This window comes from Phialemonium atrogriseum (genome assembly GCF_030411735.1).
Source record: "Phialemonium atrogriseum strain 8032-3 unplaced genomic scaffold QBC33scaffold_34, whole genome shotgun sequence".
NCBI lineage: Eukaryota > Fungi > Ascomycota > Sordariomycetes > Cephalothecales > Cephalothecaceae > Phialemonium > Phialemonium atrogriseum.
Window position 1 is genome coordinate 143,178 of NW_026848171.1, and position 19,506 is coordinate 162,683.

At 59.1% G+C, this 19,506-nt stretch overlaps 6 protein-coding genes across 6 annotated transcripts; 1 reads left to right on the forward strand and 5 right to left on the reverse strand.

The window, feature by feature from the left end:
- Nucleotides 1-113: 113 nt before the first annotated feature.
- On the reverse strand, nucleotides 114-1,588 carry QBC33DRAFT_563121 (uncharacterized protein; the record flags this gene model as incomplete). The annotated part of the gene is made up of 3 exons (XM_060430249.1): nucleotides 114-761; nucleotides 868-1,108; nucleotides 1,197-1,588. The coding sequence occupies 3 exons, from the start codon at nucleotides 1,586-1,588 to the stop codon at nucleotides 114-116; spliced, it is 1,281 nt and encodes a 426-aa protein (XP_060279342.1).
- Nucleotides 1,589-1,856: 268 nt separating this feature from the next.
- Nucleotides 1,857-4,277, forward strand: QBC33DRAFT_598985 (ankyrin repeat-containing domain protein). Its single transcript, XM_060432013.1, has 2 exons — nucleotides 1,857-2,736; nucleotides 2,799-4,277. The coding sequence occupies exons 1-2, from the start codon at nucleotides 2,330-2,332 to the stop codon at nucleotides 4,036-4,038; spliced, it is 1,647 nt and encodes a 548-aa protein (XP_060279343.1). The 5' UTR covers nucleotides 1,857-2,329; the 3' UTR covers nucleotides 4,039-4,277.
- A 220-nt stretch (nucleotides 4,278-4,497) lies between these two features.
- On the reverse strand, nucleotides 4,498-5,196 carry QBC33DRAFT_550474 (uncharacterized protein). Its single transcript, XM_060429086.1, has one exon. It carries the CDS (start codon nucleotides 4,799-4,801, stop codon nucleotides 4,520-4,522), a length of 282 nt encoding a protein of 93 aa, XP_060279344.1. The 5' UTR covers nucleotides 4,802-5,196; the 3' UTR covers nucleotides 4,498-4,519.
- QBC33DRAFT_581262 (kinesin-like protein 6) lies at nucleotides 4,933-12,696 on the reverse strand (the record flags this gene model as incomplete). The annotated part of the gene is made up of 10 exons (XM_060431259.1): nucleotides 4,933-4,976; nucleotides 5,065-5,180; nucleotides 5,235-8,012; nucleotides 8,073-8,192; nucleotides 8,269-8,308; nucleotides 9,031-10,341; nucleotides 10,420-11,005; nucleotides 11,074-11,785; nucleotides 11,875-12,308; nucleotides 12,379-12,696. The coding sequence occupies 10 exons, from the start codon at nucleotides 12,694-12,696 to the stop codon at nucleotides 4,933-4,935; spliced, it is 6,459 nt and encodes a 2,152-aa protein (XP_060279345.1).
- Nucleotides 12,697-14,054: 1,358 nt separating this feature from the next.
- Nucleotides 14,055-15,423, reverse strand: QBC33DRAFT_460133 (uncharacterized protein; the record flags this gene model as incomplete). The annotated part of the gene is made up of 2 exons (XM_060424964.1): nucleotides 14,055-15,165; nucleotides 15,329-15,423. 2 exons carry the CDS (start codon nucleotides 15,421-15,423, stop codon nucleotides 14,055-14,057), a joined length of 1,206 nt encoding a protein of 401 aa, XP_060279346.1.
- Nucleotides 15,424-15,861: 438 nt separating this feature from the next.
- Nucleotides 15,862-19,046, reverse strand: QBC33DRAFT_550484 (uncharacterized protein). Its single transcript, XM_060429087.1, has one exon. It carries the CDS (start codon nucleotides 18,853-18,855, stop codon nucleotides 16,075-16,077), a length of 2,781 nt encoding a protein of 926 aa, XP_060279347.1. The 5' UTR covers nucleotides 18,856-19,046; the 3' UTR covers nucleotides 15,862-16,074.
- Nucleotides 19,047-19,506: the final 460 nt, after the last annotated feature.

Here is a 19,506-nt window from a genome sequence, read left to right on the forward strand (position 1 = left end):
GAGCAAATCGGATCATACCCTTTACAATGACAATGTGCGAGCGATAAAACAGCCGAGAGGGAAACCCTATCGGCGGGCTTCGATAATTCCACCAAGAGGTGCTGACGGACTGCCTAAATCCCCTTAGTCTTTCTCAACCTCAGGACCTCATGCTTCGTGACAAACACCCGATCCATTACATCGTCCCTGTCGTCGCCGTCGCCTCCACACGGACCGACGCCGTCCATGGCGTCGACCAAGTCCCTGACCTTGGCGCCCTGCCACTCCCCATTGCTGTCGGTCCAGAAGACGCGCTTGATGCCCACCGAGTGCATGTAAGCCACGCACCTGTAGCACGGCCTGGACTCGATTGCTCGTGGGAGACCGGCCGCCTCGGCGGCCCCCTCGGCCGTCGACGGAGTGGCCGTGGGCAAGTTGAAGCGCAGCTCGTCGTGCAGCGAGCCCGTCGACGGGGAGTTGATAGGACCCTCGCTGCCGTCTCCGGGTGGGGGGCTTGGACCAGCCGCGCCCAGTGCCGTGTTCGGCGGCGTCGGCAGCCGCCGCTGGTTGCCACATGCCTTGGGACGGTCTGGCCAGTTGTTGAGCCGGGCCACGTAGACGTCTGCGCCGACTAGCCGGGAATCCTTCATGCGCTCTCGAGCCTCATGTGATGGACGAGGAGTCTGCCGAGTGTGGATGAGAACACCGGCCTTCGCCAACGGCCCGAAACCCCCTGAATTCCCTGAATTCCCTGGATTCCCTGGATTCCACATTGTTTTCGTCTTTGACGGCGTTAGTTTGTCACTGCTCTGCTGGTACGGGGATGTATATGCCCTGCCAGATGGTCGGGCGATATTCGTTTGGATATGTCTCCAGTTTGTATCTTACCTCGGTCCCATTGTGATCATCCTTTAGTTGCTGCCATGCCGGGTCCTCCTTCTTAAGCTGTTGTTGCGGCTGTTGGTGCTTAAACTTGTTGTCCTTGTCGTTGACCGGCTCCTTCTTGTGATGATGATGATGATTGCCATGCATCTTCCGAAGCAGCGAAGCATCGACATGGGCCGGCTTCAAAATGCGACTCTTGACCCTAAACCGCGCAGGGGCGTTGTTGAAGGTGCTGCCCTTGGCTCTCGAGGCAGATCCGCTCGACGTAGGACCTGATGGTGTGGTTTCGCCGAAGTCGGTTGCGTTTCGAACAAGCTGATAGTTTAAAATACGTTTTGACGCTGGAAGCCAGGCCGGAACGCGTGAGAGCAGAATTGATAGCCATCATCTCCGAGTGCATGGTGAGGGAGGTGTTGGCATGGTGACCAGCGCCCCTGTCACTGGCATCGGCGTCGAAGCGAGGCGGCGACGACGAGGTCAAGCGGGCTTTCAGCTTGGACTTTCGCTTGGGCTTCAGTCCAGAAGGTCCTGGACCTCCGAGTGGATACGGACTGGCGGGAAGACGGCCCGTCTTGAGGGCACCGCCATCAAAGCCGGAGCGATAGTCGTTGAAGCCCTTACCGATGATCTTTCCACCCTTGACGACGATGCAACCGTGACGGCAACGGAGAGGAGACAGAGAGGCCTGCTCGAGGCACTGGTGGAGGTAGTAATCGGTCTTCATTTTGACGTTTGGAGGCGGATACAGTTGATGAATGGATTTGTAACTTGTTCGATGGCTTCTATGTTGTGTGTACTTACGTTCTGACTCTCTGAGGAGAGTTAGGTTGCGAACAGTTCACTTGTCTCCACAGAAGGCACGGACCACACCTCGAGCTACGCAGTATGTACAGCTCATGCTGAAGCTTCAAAGCTAAGGCACGTGATTAGCCGACATTGCTGATACCAGACAACGTGATATTCGCATTAGGATGGAGAAAAGGAGGAACCTACCTAATTAAGTCGACGAATGCTTGCTTCGTATACAATTAGGGATCTAGTTGTGCTAGTGTTTCTAGGTAGATTACATGGCATTGGTCGAGCTTGTTGAGTTCTCTTTCCTTGGCCCTCTTATTGGGGCACAATGTCACCTGACCTACACGAAACCACTTGGATGTTCGTCCGCAGCTGCCCTGCATTGTGGCTCAGCAGATTCAACGACGTTACAACCTATTTTTGGCTTACTCAGGCCCAATCACCCAAGGAGTTCATTGCATAGCTCATCCGCATTTGCTCAGTAGTATCATTTCCTCTCTGGTGCTACCTTGTCTGTTCGGGGGCAGTGCAGTGCAGGCGTGCGGGGTTGGTGCCCGAGGCCCAAACTTGAAGACTCGATATCCCATCACCCACCGCTTCCATCAAGCAACGGCTCTTGCTCCTGCCCGCACATGCTCTCTGAGACTCATACACCCTCACAGACGTGAAAATGGACGGGTTCTCGACAGCATCGGTCACGTCAAGTTGTGAAGCCATCTCGCGTCGGGCTCTCTCCACGGTCGTGGAGATCGAGGCCGTCGCGAAGCATGTTCCTGCCGAGGACCCACGACTTCGCCAACTGCTCTTCCTGTCGACCAAACTGCGGCAGTTTGGCCAGCACACTGACCAGCTCCAGCACTGTCTCTCCGCCACTCCGGTCATCTCGGAGACTCTCCAAGGCGTCATCGTGTGCTCGCTGAAGGAATGCGAAGTTGCTTTGGCGGTGGTGGGAAAGCAGGTGAACAGGGTAGGGCCACTGGACGTGCCGCGGCTTGATCTGGGTGCGATCGTGAAGTTCCAGCACTTGTTAATATCGTATTCGCGGCTGTTCATCTTCGTGATGCAACTACTCTCCCTGTCAGTCATGATTCCGGCTTGTCAAGGGGCGCCGGGCCCTGACTTGACTGACATGGTTCCAGGGTCGATGTTGCTTCGCAAGATTCGAAGCTGAATAGCGCTGCCGGACAGCAGCTCGTTGACGATGCAAAGGCGTCATCGGCCGCGACTATCATGAGCGGCGTCGATCTCCTCGGTACCGTCGGTAACTCCACAGCCGGCGAGGGCTCCAATTCCGGCTTCACCGAGGGTACGTCTCCATCTGTCGCTGTTGAGGCCAGTCCTCCGCCCTCTGACGAGCCCCCTGCGGCTCCGGAAAGGTCGAGAAAGTCGGGCTTTGCAAAGGGTCTGTCGTCGCTAACAACCACGCTCAAGGCCATGACATCGAGCATGCGACCGCGGCCTGAGCCCTTCGTCTCGCCGCTCTGCCAGGCCGCCGCGAGGGGGAACGTCCCGCAGGTCAGGGGTCTCCTCGGCCAGGGCGCCAACATTAACGGGCGGAACGAGGACGGGAACACGGCCCTGATCTGTGCCATCACCTCTGGCCAGTCCGAAACAGCTACCTTACTCGTTGAATCCGGAGCCGACGCCACCATCCGGGACTGGTCTAGGAAACGTCGGCCGCCGCTATTCCACGCGCTGGAGGCCGGAGAACTCCGGATAGCCGAGCTCCTCCTCCGGCGCGGAGCCAAGACCGACGAGAGGAACCTAGTCGGCCAACCTTTCTTCGTCGACCTCGCACTCACGGGGCCCCTCGATTCCGTCCGCCTCTGCCTCCAACACGGCGCCGACGCCAACGCCAGGGATCTGACCGGCCGCACCATCATCTGCCAAGCCGCGAGCCGCGGCAACGTCCCACTCGCCCGCCTCCTCCTCGACCACGGCGCCAACCCCAACGACCGCGACGTGGTCGGCAACACCCTCCTCCTAGCCACCATGCGCAACGCCCGCCTCCCCGAGCCGGACCGCGCCGCCCTGATCCGCCTCCTCCTGGAGCGCGGCGCCCGCGCCGACGAGCCCGACACGTGGGGCGTGACGGCGCTCGCGCACGCCGCCGCCGCGGACAACCTCGACCTCCTGACGCTGCTCCTCGACGGCGGCGCGGACCCCGACCGCGCCGTCCACGGCGACTCGCTGCTCGTCAACGCCATCGACCGCCGCCGCTGGGACCAGGTGTGGGCGCTCGTCGAGCACGGGCGCGCCGACCCGTCCAGAGCCGATGCGCGCGGTCGGACGCCGCTCGCCGCCGCTGTGCAGAGCCAGAACCCGGATGTCGTGCAGCTGCTGGTGCAGCGGGGGGCTGCGCCGGGCCCGGCGGGTTAGGATCACGCTGTCGGGGGCGGGGCTGAGGCGGCGCAGGGCGGCAGACTGGCGGACGGGTGGGGTTTTGCTCGGATGCTGAATGCGCTGTTGCGTTGGGCTTGGAGGATGAGGACTGGGCATGGGTTGAGGTTGGTGGGTAGGGCCGAGGCGGAGAGGGTGGGCGAGGGAGCCGAGCGACGTTGAGAATGGGCATGGGCAGCGTGGGGAGGAAGTGACTGTCCATGGAGGACGGCATCGCTTCTCCAGACATGCTACGCATACGGTGTTGCGAGATTCCTGCACAGAAATGGCGTTGTTTTGACTTTCGATAGAACATCGTCAACCCTGATAGGCGGTGACGCTTTTTGAGCGAGCACAAATTATACCATCATCTTACTTCGTTGACGGGATAACACGGTAGCATGCGATGCCCTCTCTCGCTGAGGTAAACACTGCAAAGCGAACCGCAGTCGGCATATGGTAAGAGCATAAGAGTCATTCATTAATGTGTAAAGGCCGAGAGAAAAAAAACCATACAATATACAAGGGAGTCGGCGGCAATAATAGCCAGCCACGCCCGTATCTCTCCGGTATGCGCCCCAATGCCATCCCATCCATGAATCGGGCAAATGAGAAAAAACCGGGTAGAGGAAAGATAAAAACCATGAACATGAAAACCAGACACGCGACAACAGTTGGTAAGAAGAAGCCCATCGGGAACCCCCACCCCTGCATGCAATATGGACAATAGGTAGGATGGCAGAGACACCAACCCAGACTCCATCCGGAACACCGCGGAAAGACCGCCAGACACGGGGAAGCAGAACTCCAGCCATCACAGGTGGGTGACGGGCATATGCAGACGTGGTCCAAAGGAGTAGGGCTGTCTTCACGGAGTATCCCACCATAGACACCTCAGCTCATCTCAACCCGACGGAACAGGCAGGCGGGGCCATCATCTCCAAGCAATACTAGCCCTCTGCTGCGTCCTCGCCGCCATCCCCGCCTCGCCGGCCGCACCCCCCGTCCCCGCCCCGGCACCAGCACCGGCGATGGTGATCCTCCTAACCCTCCCATCAGCACGGTCACTCTGCGGGCTCCCGACATCCATCCTGACGCTCCCGCCGAGGTTCATGCGCCTCGCCTGCCCAGGCGTAAACCCCCTAAAATGGTCCCTCCCCGCCCCCATCGCGGTCCCACCACCCTCCCCCGCCGACGGCGGCGAGCACACCATAGGCGGCGACCGGCGCCTCTCGGCGCTGCCCCTGCGATTATGCCTCGATATCCCGTTCGTCGAGCTCGCCGACGCGGGACCGGAGTAGCTCGCCGACGGCCTGTGGCCGGACCCACCACCGCTGCCGGACGAGGACCCGACTCCGGCGACGCCTGACGTCGACATTCGCTTTGCGCCCGAGGCGGTGGCCGCCGCCGACACGGAGGAGACGCGGTCGCGGCGCTTGGCCGAGTGGAGCGCCGAGCGCAGCTTGTGGGCGTCGATGGTCGAGGGCGATTCCGAGTCCGAGGAGGACGATGCCGACGCCGACGCCGATGGGGACCGCCTCGAGGGCGCCTTATTTTCGTCGGCTGCCGTAAGGGAGGTGGTCGGCTTCGGGCTCCTGTTGCTCCTCGGCGGTGGCGACAGGGTGTTAGCGGCTGTGCTCACCGGGATGGAGCGGAGTGGGCTTGGGCGCTCTTCGTCTGACGAGGGGGAGAGGCTGAGGGTCAATGTTGGCGGGATTGGTGATCCGTTGGAAGTTGTTGTCGGCTGTGGTCCTTTGGATTTGGAGAGGAAACCGGCCTGGAACCGGTTATTTGGTTTCCCTGCAGAAAGACTCGTCATGTCGGGAAGAGTAAGGGATGGGCTCGAGTCAGACTGGGAGTCGGCGTTGTTCAGATATGAATACGATAGCAGCGGAGGGACCGGCGGGGTCTCCTTCTCTTCCGAGCTGCCCTCAGGCGTCGATCCAAACTTCTGCGGCGTCTTCTCGAAATCCGCCAGGGTGCCTTCCTCCGTCTCGTCGTCGCGCCATCGCACCACGCGCCTCGACGGCGACTTCTTCTTTACGGGGGTGAACGACACGCCTTTTCGACCCACGGCCACCTTCCTCCTCCGCGGGGAGGCTTTCATCGGGGACATTACAGCCTCCTGCTGTGCGGTTGACATGGCTCCGAATGCAGGGGAAGCGACCGGTCTCGCGTTGAAGCTGGCCATCTTCTTGCGCTTCGGCGTTCCTCTCTTTGACGGCGGGAACATCTCAGCGGGCGGCATGGAGCCATCCGGCTTGATAACCTGGCCGGCAGCAGTGTAGCCGACCTGGAGAAGGCGGTTGATAAGGGACTTGGCGTGGGCGATGGCCTCCTCCTCGCTCATGTTGAGAGTCTCCGAGAGCGATGCCAAGAGGTCGAACTGCGCGGTAAGTAGAACCTGGACTGTGCCTGTATCACCGGCCTTGTCGAGTTCCAATACCTCGCGGTACGCGTCGCGCATAAAGTTGGACTTGAGCACCTCGGCCTCTCGAAGCAGGACGTCCTGGTCTCCACCGTCAGCGGCGTCAACGGCCGACAGTTGCGAGATGCTGTGCTGCAGCGCCGAGTCGATCGCCCGCTCCCAGTTAGATTTCTCCAACCTTTGGTGCATGTGCTGGCGGCTGCTCTCGAGTTCGACCAGGATTCCCTGCGCCGTCTTCCGCATGCTTGCCAGATTGGGCGGCATGGCGTCTACGTCCTCCCGAGCCTCGCAGATAGCGTCAAAGGAACCGATCCAGGCCGAGAGCAATCCGATGCGCCTCTCAATGGCCCTCAACCGCTTCATGGTGGAGACCTTCTCCTGTCGCTCCGGCGCCGAGTTTTCATATGCCGTCCTCAACCGCGCCACCCCTTCGCGGGCGATGCATTCTCTCTTGTCGAGTTGCTTGCGGAACTTGGCAAAGAAGATGTTCTCGGCGTCCTTCTGCTGAGCCTTGAGCTCGTTGATGAGTGCGATCTGCTCGTCGATCTTGACCAGGAAGTCCTTGACGTGTCGGTTGACGTTAAACACGTTCCTAGTCACCTTGGTCTGGATGTTCTTGGCTCGGTTCGCGTATCGCAGTGTGTTTTGTGTCTCGTCGAAGTGGGCGCTGGAGGGACTGACACAGACAATCATGACGGTCTTGCAGTTCCCACCAAGGGAGAATTTCAGCAGCCGCGTGAGCTTGCTGTTGCGGTAAGGCACGTGGTTCTTCTTCCGTACATCACAGAGGGCGTTGATGCAGCTGCCCAACGCGAGGAGAGACTTGTTGATGTTCGCTCCCTCCAGCAGCCTCTCGCCCCGGTTCTTTGTCGCGCTCGCCCTTTCGCTGCCGGCCAAGTCGATGATGCTCAGCGTGGCCATCGTATGGGGTTCGTTGATGTCGGCGTTGCGATCCTTCTGGGCGACGTTGATCTGCAGAACGGCGTGCGATCTCGAGGACACAGCATTGGCCTCGGTTGGCGACACTGTCCGGTACTCGTTGCCCAGAACAATCATGTCCATAACCTCCTGCACGCCCTTGGGGTGGTGGCTCGTCAATCCCGCCACCGAGACTCCTTGATTGGAATCCTCCCGGAGCATCAGGCCCTGCTTGCTACCCCCGGGAACCAGCAGGTCTCGGATCGTCTCGTTGTAGATCTCTAGGTACGACAGTGTGATTTCGGTGACCTTGTCATCGCTCCTCTCATTTATCTTCTCGAACAACTCCTGCATCGTGAGGAATATGATGCCCGGTTGTTGTGCCGTGCCGGTAATCGTGTGTGTTTTGCCACACCCTGTGGCGCCGTACGCAAAGACCGTGGCATTGTAACCGTCGAGAACGCTATCCAGCAGATTCTTCGTTGTTCCTTCGTACACGTCCGTCTGTGATGCGTTGTCGTCGAAGATGCGGTCGAAGGCAAATACCTGGTCCTTGACCTTCTTCCCCATTGGCACGACGGATCTCGAAAACTTCTGGATGGGGTTATCTTCGGGAGGGTCGAAAACACTTGTCGAGGTCAGCAATCGTTGCACTGCCAGTCGGGTGGGGGACCAGAGTCAAGCCTACAGGCACCTATCGTCCACCACCTTGATCACTGATCGTATACCTCGCTGGTTGAGTTTGGGTGTCGGCGCCGCCGCGAGAGAGCCATCGCCGAGGAAGACTGTGCCATCATCGGTTTTCACTCTGTATCCAGTCAGCGACATATTCCCCTTCCTCCTCCATTCCCACTGAGGGCAGCTCGGCAGGTGGTTTGGCTCACAGTTGGGCTGCTTCTCTGATCGTGAATGGTCGCACTCGGACTGTGAGGCAGAGAAACGTCAGTTATGGGATCTGACACGACATGGCAGGAATCGAGTTGCTAAAAATCGTACCGGCAACGGTGATAGAAGAGGCTCCCCGGTCGGCGGACATCATCGTTGCCCGTCCACAAGGTCCTGCCACACGGCGTAAGCAGAAACAATGGTAAACAAAATGGCAAATATCGTGTCAAGGTTGCTTCCGGGAAGGGAGGTCGAAAAGCTTCTGTCTTGGAGGGACAAGGTGAACTCGAGAAAGAAAATGAATGACGTTGTTTCCGTTTTCCCCAGTCTCGGTCTGGGCAACTCTTGGTGGTTTTGGCTCTACACGCATAGGTAATTGGGCAGTTTTCAATGTTTTGGTCGTGGTTGCCGTCTCCGGAGCGACGAGCCCCACATTAACCCCTGGTGGCGGGACTAAGCAATTTTGGCGCTGCATAGGTGGGTCCAACGAAGGGCTGTTTCACCACCAACGGAATGGAAGTCAAAACAAACAAAAACAAGGCGGCTTGGCGAGGATGCTTGGAAGCCAACTCCCGTCACCAGGCAATATCGAAATTCACAGGCAAACGGGGCACAACACTCGTCATAATTATGTATGTATTTGAAGGTAAATACAAGGTAACAATAAATTAAATTAGACGTCAGAATAAACTGCTTTTCCGCTGGGAATCCTGACCCTTCCACGTCAAGTCAACCTCAAGCAAACATCATCATCACAGCACCCAACACAACGGCAACCGCACCGGCACCCAACACACCGCCGCCACCAACCATTCCAGCGGCGCTGGTCTTCACCGTGATCCTGGTCAGGTTGCCATTGCCCGCGCCCCCGACAACATCAACAGCGTTGATGTAGCTAGTCTGGTTGTACTCGCCCTGCTCGTCCCTCGAGACGAGGAAGCTCTCCGGCGGGCCGAGGTAGCTGGGCCTGACGCCGCCGAGATCAACAATGACCTTCTGCACGACGATGCTGGGCAGCAGGCACCACACGCGCAGCGTGTACGCGCCCTCGGCCTCGACGCTGAACGGCGTCGTCGTGTAGTTGCCCTGGTGGCCCCACACGGCGTCGCCGACGGCGTAGCCCCAGCCGGCCGGCATGCCCGTGCCGACGGTGTCGCCGACGGGCCGCACCAGCTTCGGCTCCGGCTGCGCGGACCCGGACGGGAACAGCGCGATGGCGTACTCGAGCGGGTTGCCATCGCCGAGGTAGTTGTGCGAGGGGGAGATGTACAGCGTCACGTTGGCCGCGGTGGTGTTGGTGAAGAGGTACATGTTGTACTCGAGCGCGGGCGCTGTCGACACGCTGAGCTTGTCCGTGTCCTGCGGCCAGAGACCCACGCCGCCCGACGTGCGGCCGTACTGCTCGAACGTGTGGTAGGTCACGGCGTCCGAGTTTGCGCCGCGCTTGGAGATGCTGGTGCTGGAGTTGCCGCTGCCGCTGGAGTTGGACGACGAGCCCGACGCCGCGACGATGGCCTGGTAGTGTGGGCCCTCGATGGAGACGTGCCCGTCGGACTCAACGTAGCCCTTGGTGAAGTTGGAGGGGAGGCCGCGGTTCACGACGGGGACCTGAACCAACGGCTCCGGGAAGCCGTACTTGTCGAAGGATCGGCACGGGGTGGTGATGTTGATGTTGACGACGGTCGAGTTAGGTGCCTTTGGTGCATTGTCCCAATCGATGGAGATGAAGACGCGCGAGTCGCTGCCGTTGTCGCCGCCGACGGTGCCGTTGTACTGGGAAAGCTTCACCCAAGGGGCCCAGGGGGAGGCGGTCCAGGTGCACGAGTTGGTGCCCCGGGAGAAGACATCGAACCAGCGGGTCACGGGGCCATACGGGTCCATGGGTGGCACGGCGAGGGTGGCACCGCTGTTGGCGTGCCACTTGTCATCGCCCTGGACCGTCGCGTTGGAGCCCTCCACACCAACGCCGACGTGGCCGGAGAGGGCGGCAAAGGCTGTCTGGACGTACGACATGGCGGGCAGGGTGTTTCGCATAGGCTGTTGCCAGTATCCGTCATATCCCAGGTGGGTTTCTGCAGCAGACAGTCAGTCAGCGAAGCTCTCAGCGTGGACACGAGCAGGGGGTCAAGTGCTAGCAGAACATTACTTACGGTCCATCATGTGGTTCCATTTGCCGTCAAGCATGTCGTTCCACCTCAGGGTAAGGTTAACGTCGGCTTCGGAAGCTGCCAGCACATAGTTGATCATGTCGTTGGCCGAGTTCCTCTTCTGGCCAGCGTACAACAAGTTCTTGGCCGCGCCGATGTAGACCTTGTGGATGATCTCGCCAGCCAGGATGGGGTGCAGGACCATCTGGAAGAAGGCCGGCTGGGCATCCTTGTCGAGGCCGCTGTATATGGCCTGAGCGGCCTCGGCAAGCGTGGCCCATTGCTCCAGGGTTGCGTCCGCCTCGTTGTAGTTGAGGACCGAGTAGGTCTGAGGCTCGACCATCTCGAACTTGCGACGGCTCGCATACATGCTGAACTTTGAGACCACGTCCGAGATGTTAGCCGACAGGTCCTTGCCAAACTCCCTCGCGGCCCATGCCTCCGTCCACTCGCCGGTGCTGTCGACGTTCCACTTCTTGGCGTCGTACGCCATGTCGAACCAGTGGCTGATGGGGATCTCGAGCGGCTTGAGGTCGCCGACGTTGACGATCCAAATCCTGTCAGCGCCGCGGGAGTAGGCAAGGTGCATCTGTCAACCCGTGTTAGTTTTGTTTCCTATTTTTCTTGTTTTCACGCCCAAAAGGTGTGGCGGCTTACCTGCTCGGCCGTCTTTGAAAGCTGGACGTTGTTCAGCCACTTGTAGTTGCGCGGATCACCGACGTAGTCAAAGTGGTAGTAGACACCTGCACCGCCAGCCCTCGAGGTCTCGTTCTGGAGAGGCAGCCTCCTGACGTTGCCCCAGTTGTCGTCAGCCCAGAGCAGGGTGATGTCCTCGGGCACCTGCAGGCCCTGGAAGGTGTAGGTCATGACCTCCTTGTACAGGCACCACATCTGGGGCACGGTGGAGATGTTGGTGTCGAGCCCTTCGCTGATGATGGTCTGCTGGTTCTTGACTAGCTCCTCGAGCATGGTCACGATCTTGTCGACGCCGAGGCCCTCAATGGCAGTGTCACCAGAGCCACGCATGCCCATTGTCCACAGGCTGTTCCGGGCATAGGGCTTGGCCCTCTGGACGCCGTAGCGGAAGTACTCGTCGATGGTCTCGTTGTTCAGGTTGTACGCCCAGGGGCCCTCGTAGAAGTGGCCAAACTCGTTCTGGGCACGCATGAGCGGCTCCGTGTGGGAGCTGCCCATAACGATCTCGAAGGCGTCGGCGAGGGGCTGGTTGGCCGGGTCATCGACCTCGAACATGGTGCCCCAGATGGCGGGCCACAGGTAGTTAGCCCGTAGACGCAGCAGGAGCTCGAACACGAGGCCGTAGAACTGGGGTCCGTAGCCGGCGCCATACGGCGTGTCTGCCCAATGCGAGCTGTGTTGTCGTCCGTCAGCAATCATTGCTCGGCCAAGGGAGTGTAAAACATGTAAAACATAGAAATTGAAATGGAAAGGGAACCATACGCGACCCAGTTCGTCAGAGCCGGCTGCTCGTCGTTGAAGAAGAGGCCTCGGTACTTGACACTCGGGGATTCCTGGACCTTCTTGTCCGAAAGGACGTAGATGTTCTTGTTCTGCTTGGCGGGGACATCGGCCCAGAAGTACCACGGGCTAACACCGATCTGCTCGCTGACATCGTAGATGCCATAGATGGTGCCTCGCGGGTCGCTGCCGGCGATGACCAGGGCCTGAGCGGTCCCGTCGACGGGGTTCTTCACAAGCTGGCTGACGAAGGCCTCCCACTTGCCCTCGATGGCGGACACGTCGAGGGCTTTCGACTCAATCAGCCTATCGATCACCCTCGAATGACCGATAGTGCCGACGATGATAACAGTGTCGGCCGGAGACGGGTCCGCGTACGACGGGCCGGGGAAGGACGAGGTTCCCGTGGTCTCGTACTATTGCATGTGAGAACTAGGTTTTTTGGGGTATTTTTTTAATGGGAGAGGGAAAGTAGTCGGCACTCACAAAGGTGTTGTTCATGTTATTGATCGGGTTGTACACGTATGAAGCAGGGGCCGAGCCCTTGTCACCATTGCTGAGCGTGTAATTGGTGCCCGTGACGCGACCGAAGTCGAGGGCGAGGTCGCCGGCGGCGCGGACCACGCCCCAGTAGTCATTGCTGGAGACGCGGATCTGCCCGGCCGAGACTGCTCCACCGGCGATCTGGAAGCTGCCGTCGGACTCGGAGAAGCCGATGATGGGCTTCTGGCCGAGGCCGCTCACGAGTGAGGCGGCGCTCGACAGAGCCAGCAGCGTGGCTGCCCTGACGTTTGAGAAATGCATCTTGATGAACCTCTCTCGGGCGGTACAGCTCGACTGGAACTCGAGGGGGACGGCGCCAGAACTGCAGCTTGACAATATATATCCAGAGCTCCGGATGTGCAATCAGCACACCATGGACCCGCTTCGCCGCTACCTTGCCGGGGTAGCGGAGGGGAAATATAGATTCCCCCAATCCAAGGGTCTGCGGCAAAATAGATTGACCAGGAAACGAGCCATCGAGGCGAGGTGGTATTTGGCTACCCAGGATGGGGATAGCCAGATGCTCCATGCCCTGCCCCCTTTGAACCTTGGAGTCTTGGACCCGTCATCCGGAGATGGGGATGGACGGCAGAAAATTAGACTCTTCAATATGGACCAGCAAGCACATGGAATCATGGATGGAGGGGTTCACGGGTCATGGATCATGGATCATGGATCGTGGATCATGAATGTGGACCGCAGATCGCAGCCGACTTCGCGGGTAAATTCGATGGCCAGGGTCTAGCAGTAGTGTAGAGCCGGGAAAAGAACGAGACCGTTGTCACGTTGGGCTGCTCCCGGAGGTCCTGCCGATTGGGGCCATGGTGGTGAACACTTCGTTCCCCGCAGTCTCGGTGTGGAGAGGCCCTGTCCTCCGCATCACATCAACAATGTGTGCCACGGGAATGAGCACTATCTCGTCCTCCCCTCTGCTCTTTTCCAAATCCGACCAAGCAAACTCATCTCGAATAACGCATGGCACCGTCTCAGACAAGCAGCAATATATCCCAGGGCTTCATCTTGGCGCCGGGAGGATATTGAGGCGACTCGGGGACGCAAAGTAATTGCAACAGGGGGCTTTAATAATAGGGCATTCGCTTTGGGGACGCGGGAATGACGCTCCCCATGTCTCCAAAAGAGGCATGGACTCTCCTTGGAGAGGTGGGGGAAGACAAGAGCAATGCATTTAGCCGCCAACTGCCAACTGCTGCCACCCCTGTCTGCCAAGACTGCAGCAATCTGTACCTACAGGAAGGGGGAGCACAGTAGCACACCTGCAGCACCACTTTGGCGTGTTTGGGTGGTAACCGGCAACCGAGAACAACCGTTGCAAGGACGCGCCACTCCGGCCCGACGGTTGATGGACTTACCCCAAGAAGCCAAGGAGCTATGGCCCCTGAGAATGAACGAACCTAGGAATAACTAGGCAGGTCCCAAGAGCGTGAGAATCTTGTGGTAGGCAGTACGCAGTAAACAACAAGTCTGCTTCTTGACAAGCTACTGGGGGTGGTTAGAGGGCAATTTCCCCCCTCCCGCAGCAGCACGGCTATCGTCGACTGAGGGGGACGAATTTAGTCCGGACTTTGAAGGGAAACAAACCAGTAGCCCCTTGATCAAACTCACAGCTTCCCAACCACCCTTCCCTGCGCCCTCTTGTCCTCCTCCACCTCCCTCCTCTCCGCCTCTCTCTCCTCCTCAAGCACCTCCTCCCTCGACCGCACCTCCACCTCCCTCGGCCCCTCCGGCCCAAACCGCACCAGCACAACCCTCTCCCAGTCCCCACCCCTCCCGGACCCCTTCAGCTCCGGCCCGGGCCCATCCACCCCGAGCACACTCCTCCCATCCGCCCGCCTCATAAACATCAACCTGGGGCTCATCACCTTGTCGGCCCACCCGATCCGCCCCGTCGGGTGTTCTCCCCCCGGCTCCCTCGCCAGGAAAGCCCGCAGCGCGTCCCGCTGCCCCTCGTAGTGCCGGCGCCGCAGCCCCTCGTCCTGCGCCGCCGCACCACCGGGAGGCCCGGTGAGGAACCGAGCAAGCAAAGTAAGCAAGTACATCTGCGGCGGGAACAAGATAATCTCCCCAGCCCTCGCCCTGGCCAACCACCCCTCCACGCTATCAAACGCCGCAGCCGTGTGCTCGACACCCCCATCATGCGTCGGCTTGGGGATCACGACCGCGCCCCCAGGCGCAACCGGCGCGCCCACCACCTCGGCCGAGCACTCCTCCTCCTCCGGGCACTCCGTCGGCAGCATGTACAGGTACATCTGCGTCGTGAACCGCCGCGGCGCCATGTTGGCCGGCGTCACCCACCGCGTGAACGGCACCAGCCCGCCCACGTCCGCGACCCCTCCCGCGCCCGCGAGCCAGTCGACGAAGCGCACCGAGCCCGCGTGCACGGCGCGCCTGCCGGCCTCGCGGACGGGCTCGGGCAGGTCCAGGAGCAGCTGGTCTCCTCCTTCCCCAGAGGTGGTGGTGGTGGATGGGGTGGCCCGCCGCCGCCGCCGCCGTGCGAGCAGGATCCCGCTCTCCTCAAAGGTCTCGCGGATGGCGCCCAGGCGGTAGGCCTCGCCGTCGCGGTGCCGGGCCGGGGAGTCCGGGCCCGGGATGGGCCCTTCGTGGAAGGCCGAGAGGTTGCCTCCCGGGAAGACGTGCGCTGACGCGAAGGACGAGGAGGTCCGTACGCGGTGGAGAAGCAGGAGCTGGTTTGTGGGGGAGAGGAGGATGATGCTGATGCCCCGGTTTTTTTGGGGTTTTTTGATCAGCCCCCGCAAATTTGTTTTTGGGTCATGTTCATGGTAGGTAAGGTAGGGTTATCGTCGAGGAGATAGATGACTTTGAGTCTGCGAAAGGAAAAGAAAAGAAAAAAAAGGTCCACATTCTCATTCCTCACCTCGAGCTGGGCCTCGGCGCAGATGGCGGCGGCCTCTCCTTGGACCCTCCTCCGGCTCCGGGCCGCGGGGCCGACGACGTTGACCCGTGCCTCATCGTTGGCATCGAAAACGGACGATGCCGGGGGGGCTTGGCCCGCCGTAGTGATGCTTGGCTCTGGATCGTATCCTTGGCTGACGAATGCGCCTGGCCAAGGAAGTGAGAGCGCGCAACTGTGTATGTACAAGTGGTGATGAGGCGCGCTGGCACGATGCGCCAAGGCCGGACCTCAGCTGCAAGATTGTTTAACGGGTGGGGCAATTGAACCAGGGCAAAGGGCATGGCTTTGCGACTTATCGTGCCAGGAGCAAGCCCTTCGTTGTCTTAAAATGCGGCGATGAGCGTTTGATGAAGGAGAAACGAGCCACGCGGAGGGGCACTAATAGAGGGGAAGAGGACCCATCGAGCCGAGGTTCTCCAGGAAGAGCAATCCCGGCCACTGGCGCTGTTGAATGTGATGATGATCGACGACGACACTTTTATTTTATTTTATAAACGTATGAGCTGTATATACAAATTCGGTCTCATCCCATCGTTCAGACATAGAAATTCGTTACTACATAGGTACCTCCAAGGTAGGAAGAAAGTAGGCCGTAATACAGTGGGTAGCCTCACAAGTATGGCCTTGGGACTCATGTTTAAAACCCCCTCCCGCAAGCAAAACACCAAATACCTAATAATACATTCCCATCCAACACCCTCCTCCTCTCAGAAGCGCTTCCTCTCCTGCCCATTGAGGTTGAATCTCCACAAACAACAAACGCTCTTGCTCTCGCACCACTTCTTGACCTCCCCAGGCGCCACCTCACTGTCGTACCCGACCCGGTCGAGCTGGCCCGAGTTGAGCCACGCCGCGAGGTCCTCGAGCACCACCGGGTCGTACATGAGCATCTTCTCGTGCCACGACGGGTCGCGCGCGTCCACCGACCGCGGCGCCGTCGTCACCGCCTTGGTGATGAACTCAAAGAGGTTCGCCTCCCGGCTGGTGGGGCTGGCCGTCAGCGAGAGATCGGTGCTGCCCTCGTCTATAGACACGTCGGCCGGCAGGGGCGACGAGAAGGTTTTCTCCGGCTCGGGGGAGGCCGAGCGGGATGAGTTGAATACAGACGCGTCCTCGGACTCCGAGTCGGCGATCTCGATGAAGGATCGGGCCACCGCTTTCGGGCGGCTTATTGTCGATGCCTTTGGAAGTTGCGGCGATTCTCGAGGCTGAGGAACAGCTATTTTCGATGCTGCGGCCTTTGTCTTGGTCACCTTTGGCTGCGTGGCTGTTTTCGAATCCTTTCTCGGTCTGCCACGTGGTCGTTTTGCTGGTGATGCCGGAGTGGAGGTCGATGCCATCGCCGTCGAAGGCGCTGTGCTAGCACCTGTCTCTTTCCTCGGTCGTCCTCGTGGTCGAGTGGCCGATGGAGCTGAAGCTGCCGGCGCCGCCTTAATCTGCGTTGTCGAAGAAGTGGACAGGGCTGCTGTAGGCACGTGAGACCCTTGCGCCGCCTTGTTCTTGCTCGCCCAGCACTGGTCCAGCAGTGCTATCATTGCCGTCCTTCTCTTGACAACTTTAAACCCATATCCCCGAAGTGCCGTCGCCAGTTGCCCATCTGTGTACAGCTCGTATTTAGGCCGTGGGGCCTCTCCTCCTTCTCCGTGTGAACTGGTCGTCGATGTTTCCTGTATCAGCTCCATGAGCTGATTCTGTTCCTGGTTGCTTGCTGGCGGTTCGTCACCGAGGTCCATCGTGTTGAGGACTGAATTCGCTGCGGGATATAGAGGAAGTTTGGCTGAAGCAAGTGGCACCGATGCCTTGAGAGGAACAATCTGCTCTAGCGTTGACAAGAGGCGAGGTTTTGTATTAGTACACCGGGCAGAGTTACCAAGATCCAGTGGTTTGACTTCAGGTGCCGCAGGCTCCGCTTGACCTTTCTTGGTGTCTTGTTTAGGTGCTGAATCGGCCACAAGAGTGTTAATTACAGCCGGGTTTGTAAGATCTTTGAGAATGGCAGGCGAATCCACGAGGTCGATCACCTCGATGCTGAGAAGATCCCCCTTGGTATCCCTCGCGCCAGCGGCCCACAGGCGATTTCCAGAAGGCCTGTCAAATTTTTCACTTCTAAGTGGAGTCGCGAAGACATCATCATCGTTCTCCTGGTTGGATATTCGCATTGCCTCCTGCAAGTCTCGTAGGAGGCCAGGGTCTTGCTCTGTTGCCAACTGGCTCGATGTGCCAAAGACAAAATCCTGGTTGGACACTTGTCGCATGGCAGAGGCTGGCGAGAGCAGTCTCTGTCGAGGGGGCTCTACTTTCTTCGCCGTCTTCGGCTTCGCTCTCTTCTTTGGGATTTTCCCCTTCCCTGCCACCGTCTTGCCAGTCCCCCCTGTCTGCCCACCATCATCCGCGTCGAGATATCGTAGCAAAGAATCACCGGGTGGCGGCTTCGCATCGGCGGCTTCATCTTGATCTTGGGGCACTCTGTAAGCTGCGGTGGCCAGCTCGGTGATGGTACGAGGTTTTTTCTTCGGCGCCTTGGACCTGACCGGGGATGTCTCTGGCGTCTTTGCTTCGCTTGTCGTGAGCAGGTCAAGCTGTTTTCGCTTCCGTAAAACGTCGACCGCGCCAGCAACATCACTGGAGACCCTGGCCAGCACCTCGTCCTGTTTGCAGCCATACGTGTCACGTAGGGTTTTAAAGACTGCATCTGACGACACAACTGCTGACTTTCCACTGTGCAGGGAAGGCGAAGTAACTTCTTTCACAGGGGACGAATCGAGTTGCAGTTTTGCCGACCCTGTGTCTTGCGTCGGTGTCCAATCAGTCCTCCTCTTGAGGGCCGGCTCGAGTTCGATCGTGTCCTCGATTTCTATCTGCTCGGCGGGGGGCGTGTTGGTCCGGAAGTGCCTGCTGACTACCTCTGATTTCCTCCCAGATTTCCCTTTTACGGTAGGCTTGGTAACCTTGCCCTTGGGCATCTTTGTTTGGCCATCCTTTGTGTCCTTTGTGTCCTTCGCCGACTTGGTCTTCTTCCGCGTTTTTTCCTTCGCCAAAGTGGCGGGGTCGTCGAGGGGTAAAGCCTCCACAATCTCCATTGCTTTCTGCTCAGGAATCTTCGTTGCTTCTTTTTCGACTGCTCTTGTTGGGCGACTGAGGGATGCCTTCTCCTTAGGGGGCACGTCCCGCGAGAAGTTGATGGGCGACGTCGCCACAGGCTTCCTCGTTGTCTTTCTTGCAGGTGGTTTCACCTCTTTCTCAAAATCTACCTCTATAATATCCTCGTCATTGTCGAGGGACCGCCAGAGGCTGGCTGCGGTGGTGAAGGTCTTCGGGGCATCGTCGGGGATCGGGGCAGCTCGGCTTCCGCTTCGCAAAGGCGGCCTCCTCGTGGTCTTCGGGATCAGCTCGCTGATAGAGGGGAACTCCGGGGAGGACGAGAGGACGATGAGCGAGTCCGCTTGTGCTCTGACGGGGGAGGAGAACAAAAGTCCTCCGGATGCCATTTCATAGGGAGGATGGAGAGATCGGACAACGCGCAATGCGCATCGAAATCTTGCAGGGCTCGACAGCTTCGGGGTCTGAAAAAATTGTAACTAGGCAAAAGAGTCGGCAAAAGCAGCAAGAGAGGATTTTCACGGCAACATAATCCTCGACGTACGATTTGTTACTATATATACAACGCCCTCCAGGGTTTCCAAATCAAAACATTGCAGCTGGGCGTGGGGGAGCCAATCGCGGCGCATCGCGAAATCTGCGCGAACATCAGCTGACAAGTCACATGATATTGGCTCGCATCCAATTTGCAAACTCCTACTCCTACTCGCTACCTGCCGAAGGTCCCCTTCTAAAGACACTGCCTACAGTACCTACCTACTGTATACGCAAGCCATTTGCATTCTGATTGCCACACCTATGCCCGGCCACATCAGACCGACATTTTGGAAGGGGCCTTCTGGTTACGACATCTGAGGGATGATCGCTTTCCAGAAGCAGGTCCCGGTGGGTTGGTACCGTAGGTCTGCCCATGCACAGAGTGACACGGTTGGGGGGGCATTCATAATGCGTTTGCCTCCTGCCACGCTCCCGTTCGCGTGAATACACCGGCTGGCAAAGTCTCCTCGGATCCACCCTTGAGTGACCCCCACATCCGGGGA

Excerpts from the sequence above, each read along its gene's own strand:
- QBC33DRAFT_550484 (XM_060429087.1), bottom strand. The coding sequence starts at position 18,855 with ATGGCATCCGGAGGACTTTTGTTCTCCTCCCCCGTCAGAGCACAAGCG.
- QBC33DRAFT_598985 (XM_060432013.1), top strand. The coding sequence starts at position 2,330 with ATGGACGGGTTCTCGACAGCATCGGTCACGTCAAGTTGTGAAGCCATC. Across the intron at positions 2,737-2,798 it reads GTGATGCAACTACTCTCCCT|GGTCGATGTTGCTTCGCAAG; the intron begins GTCAGTCATGAT and ends ACATGGTTCCAG.
- QBC33DRAFT_550474 (XM_060429086.1), bottom strand. The coding sequence starts at position 4,801 with ATGGAGTCTGGGTTGGTGTCTCTGCCATCCTACCTATTGTCCATATTG.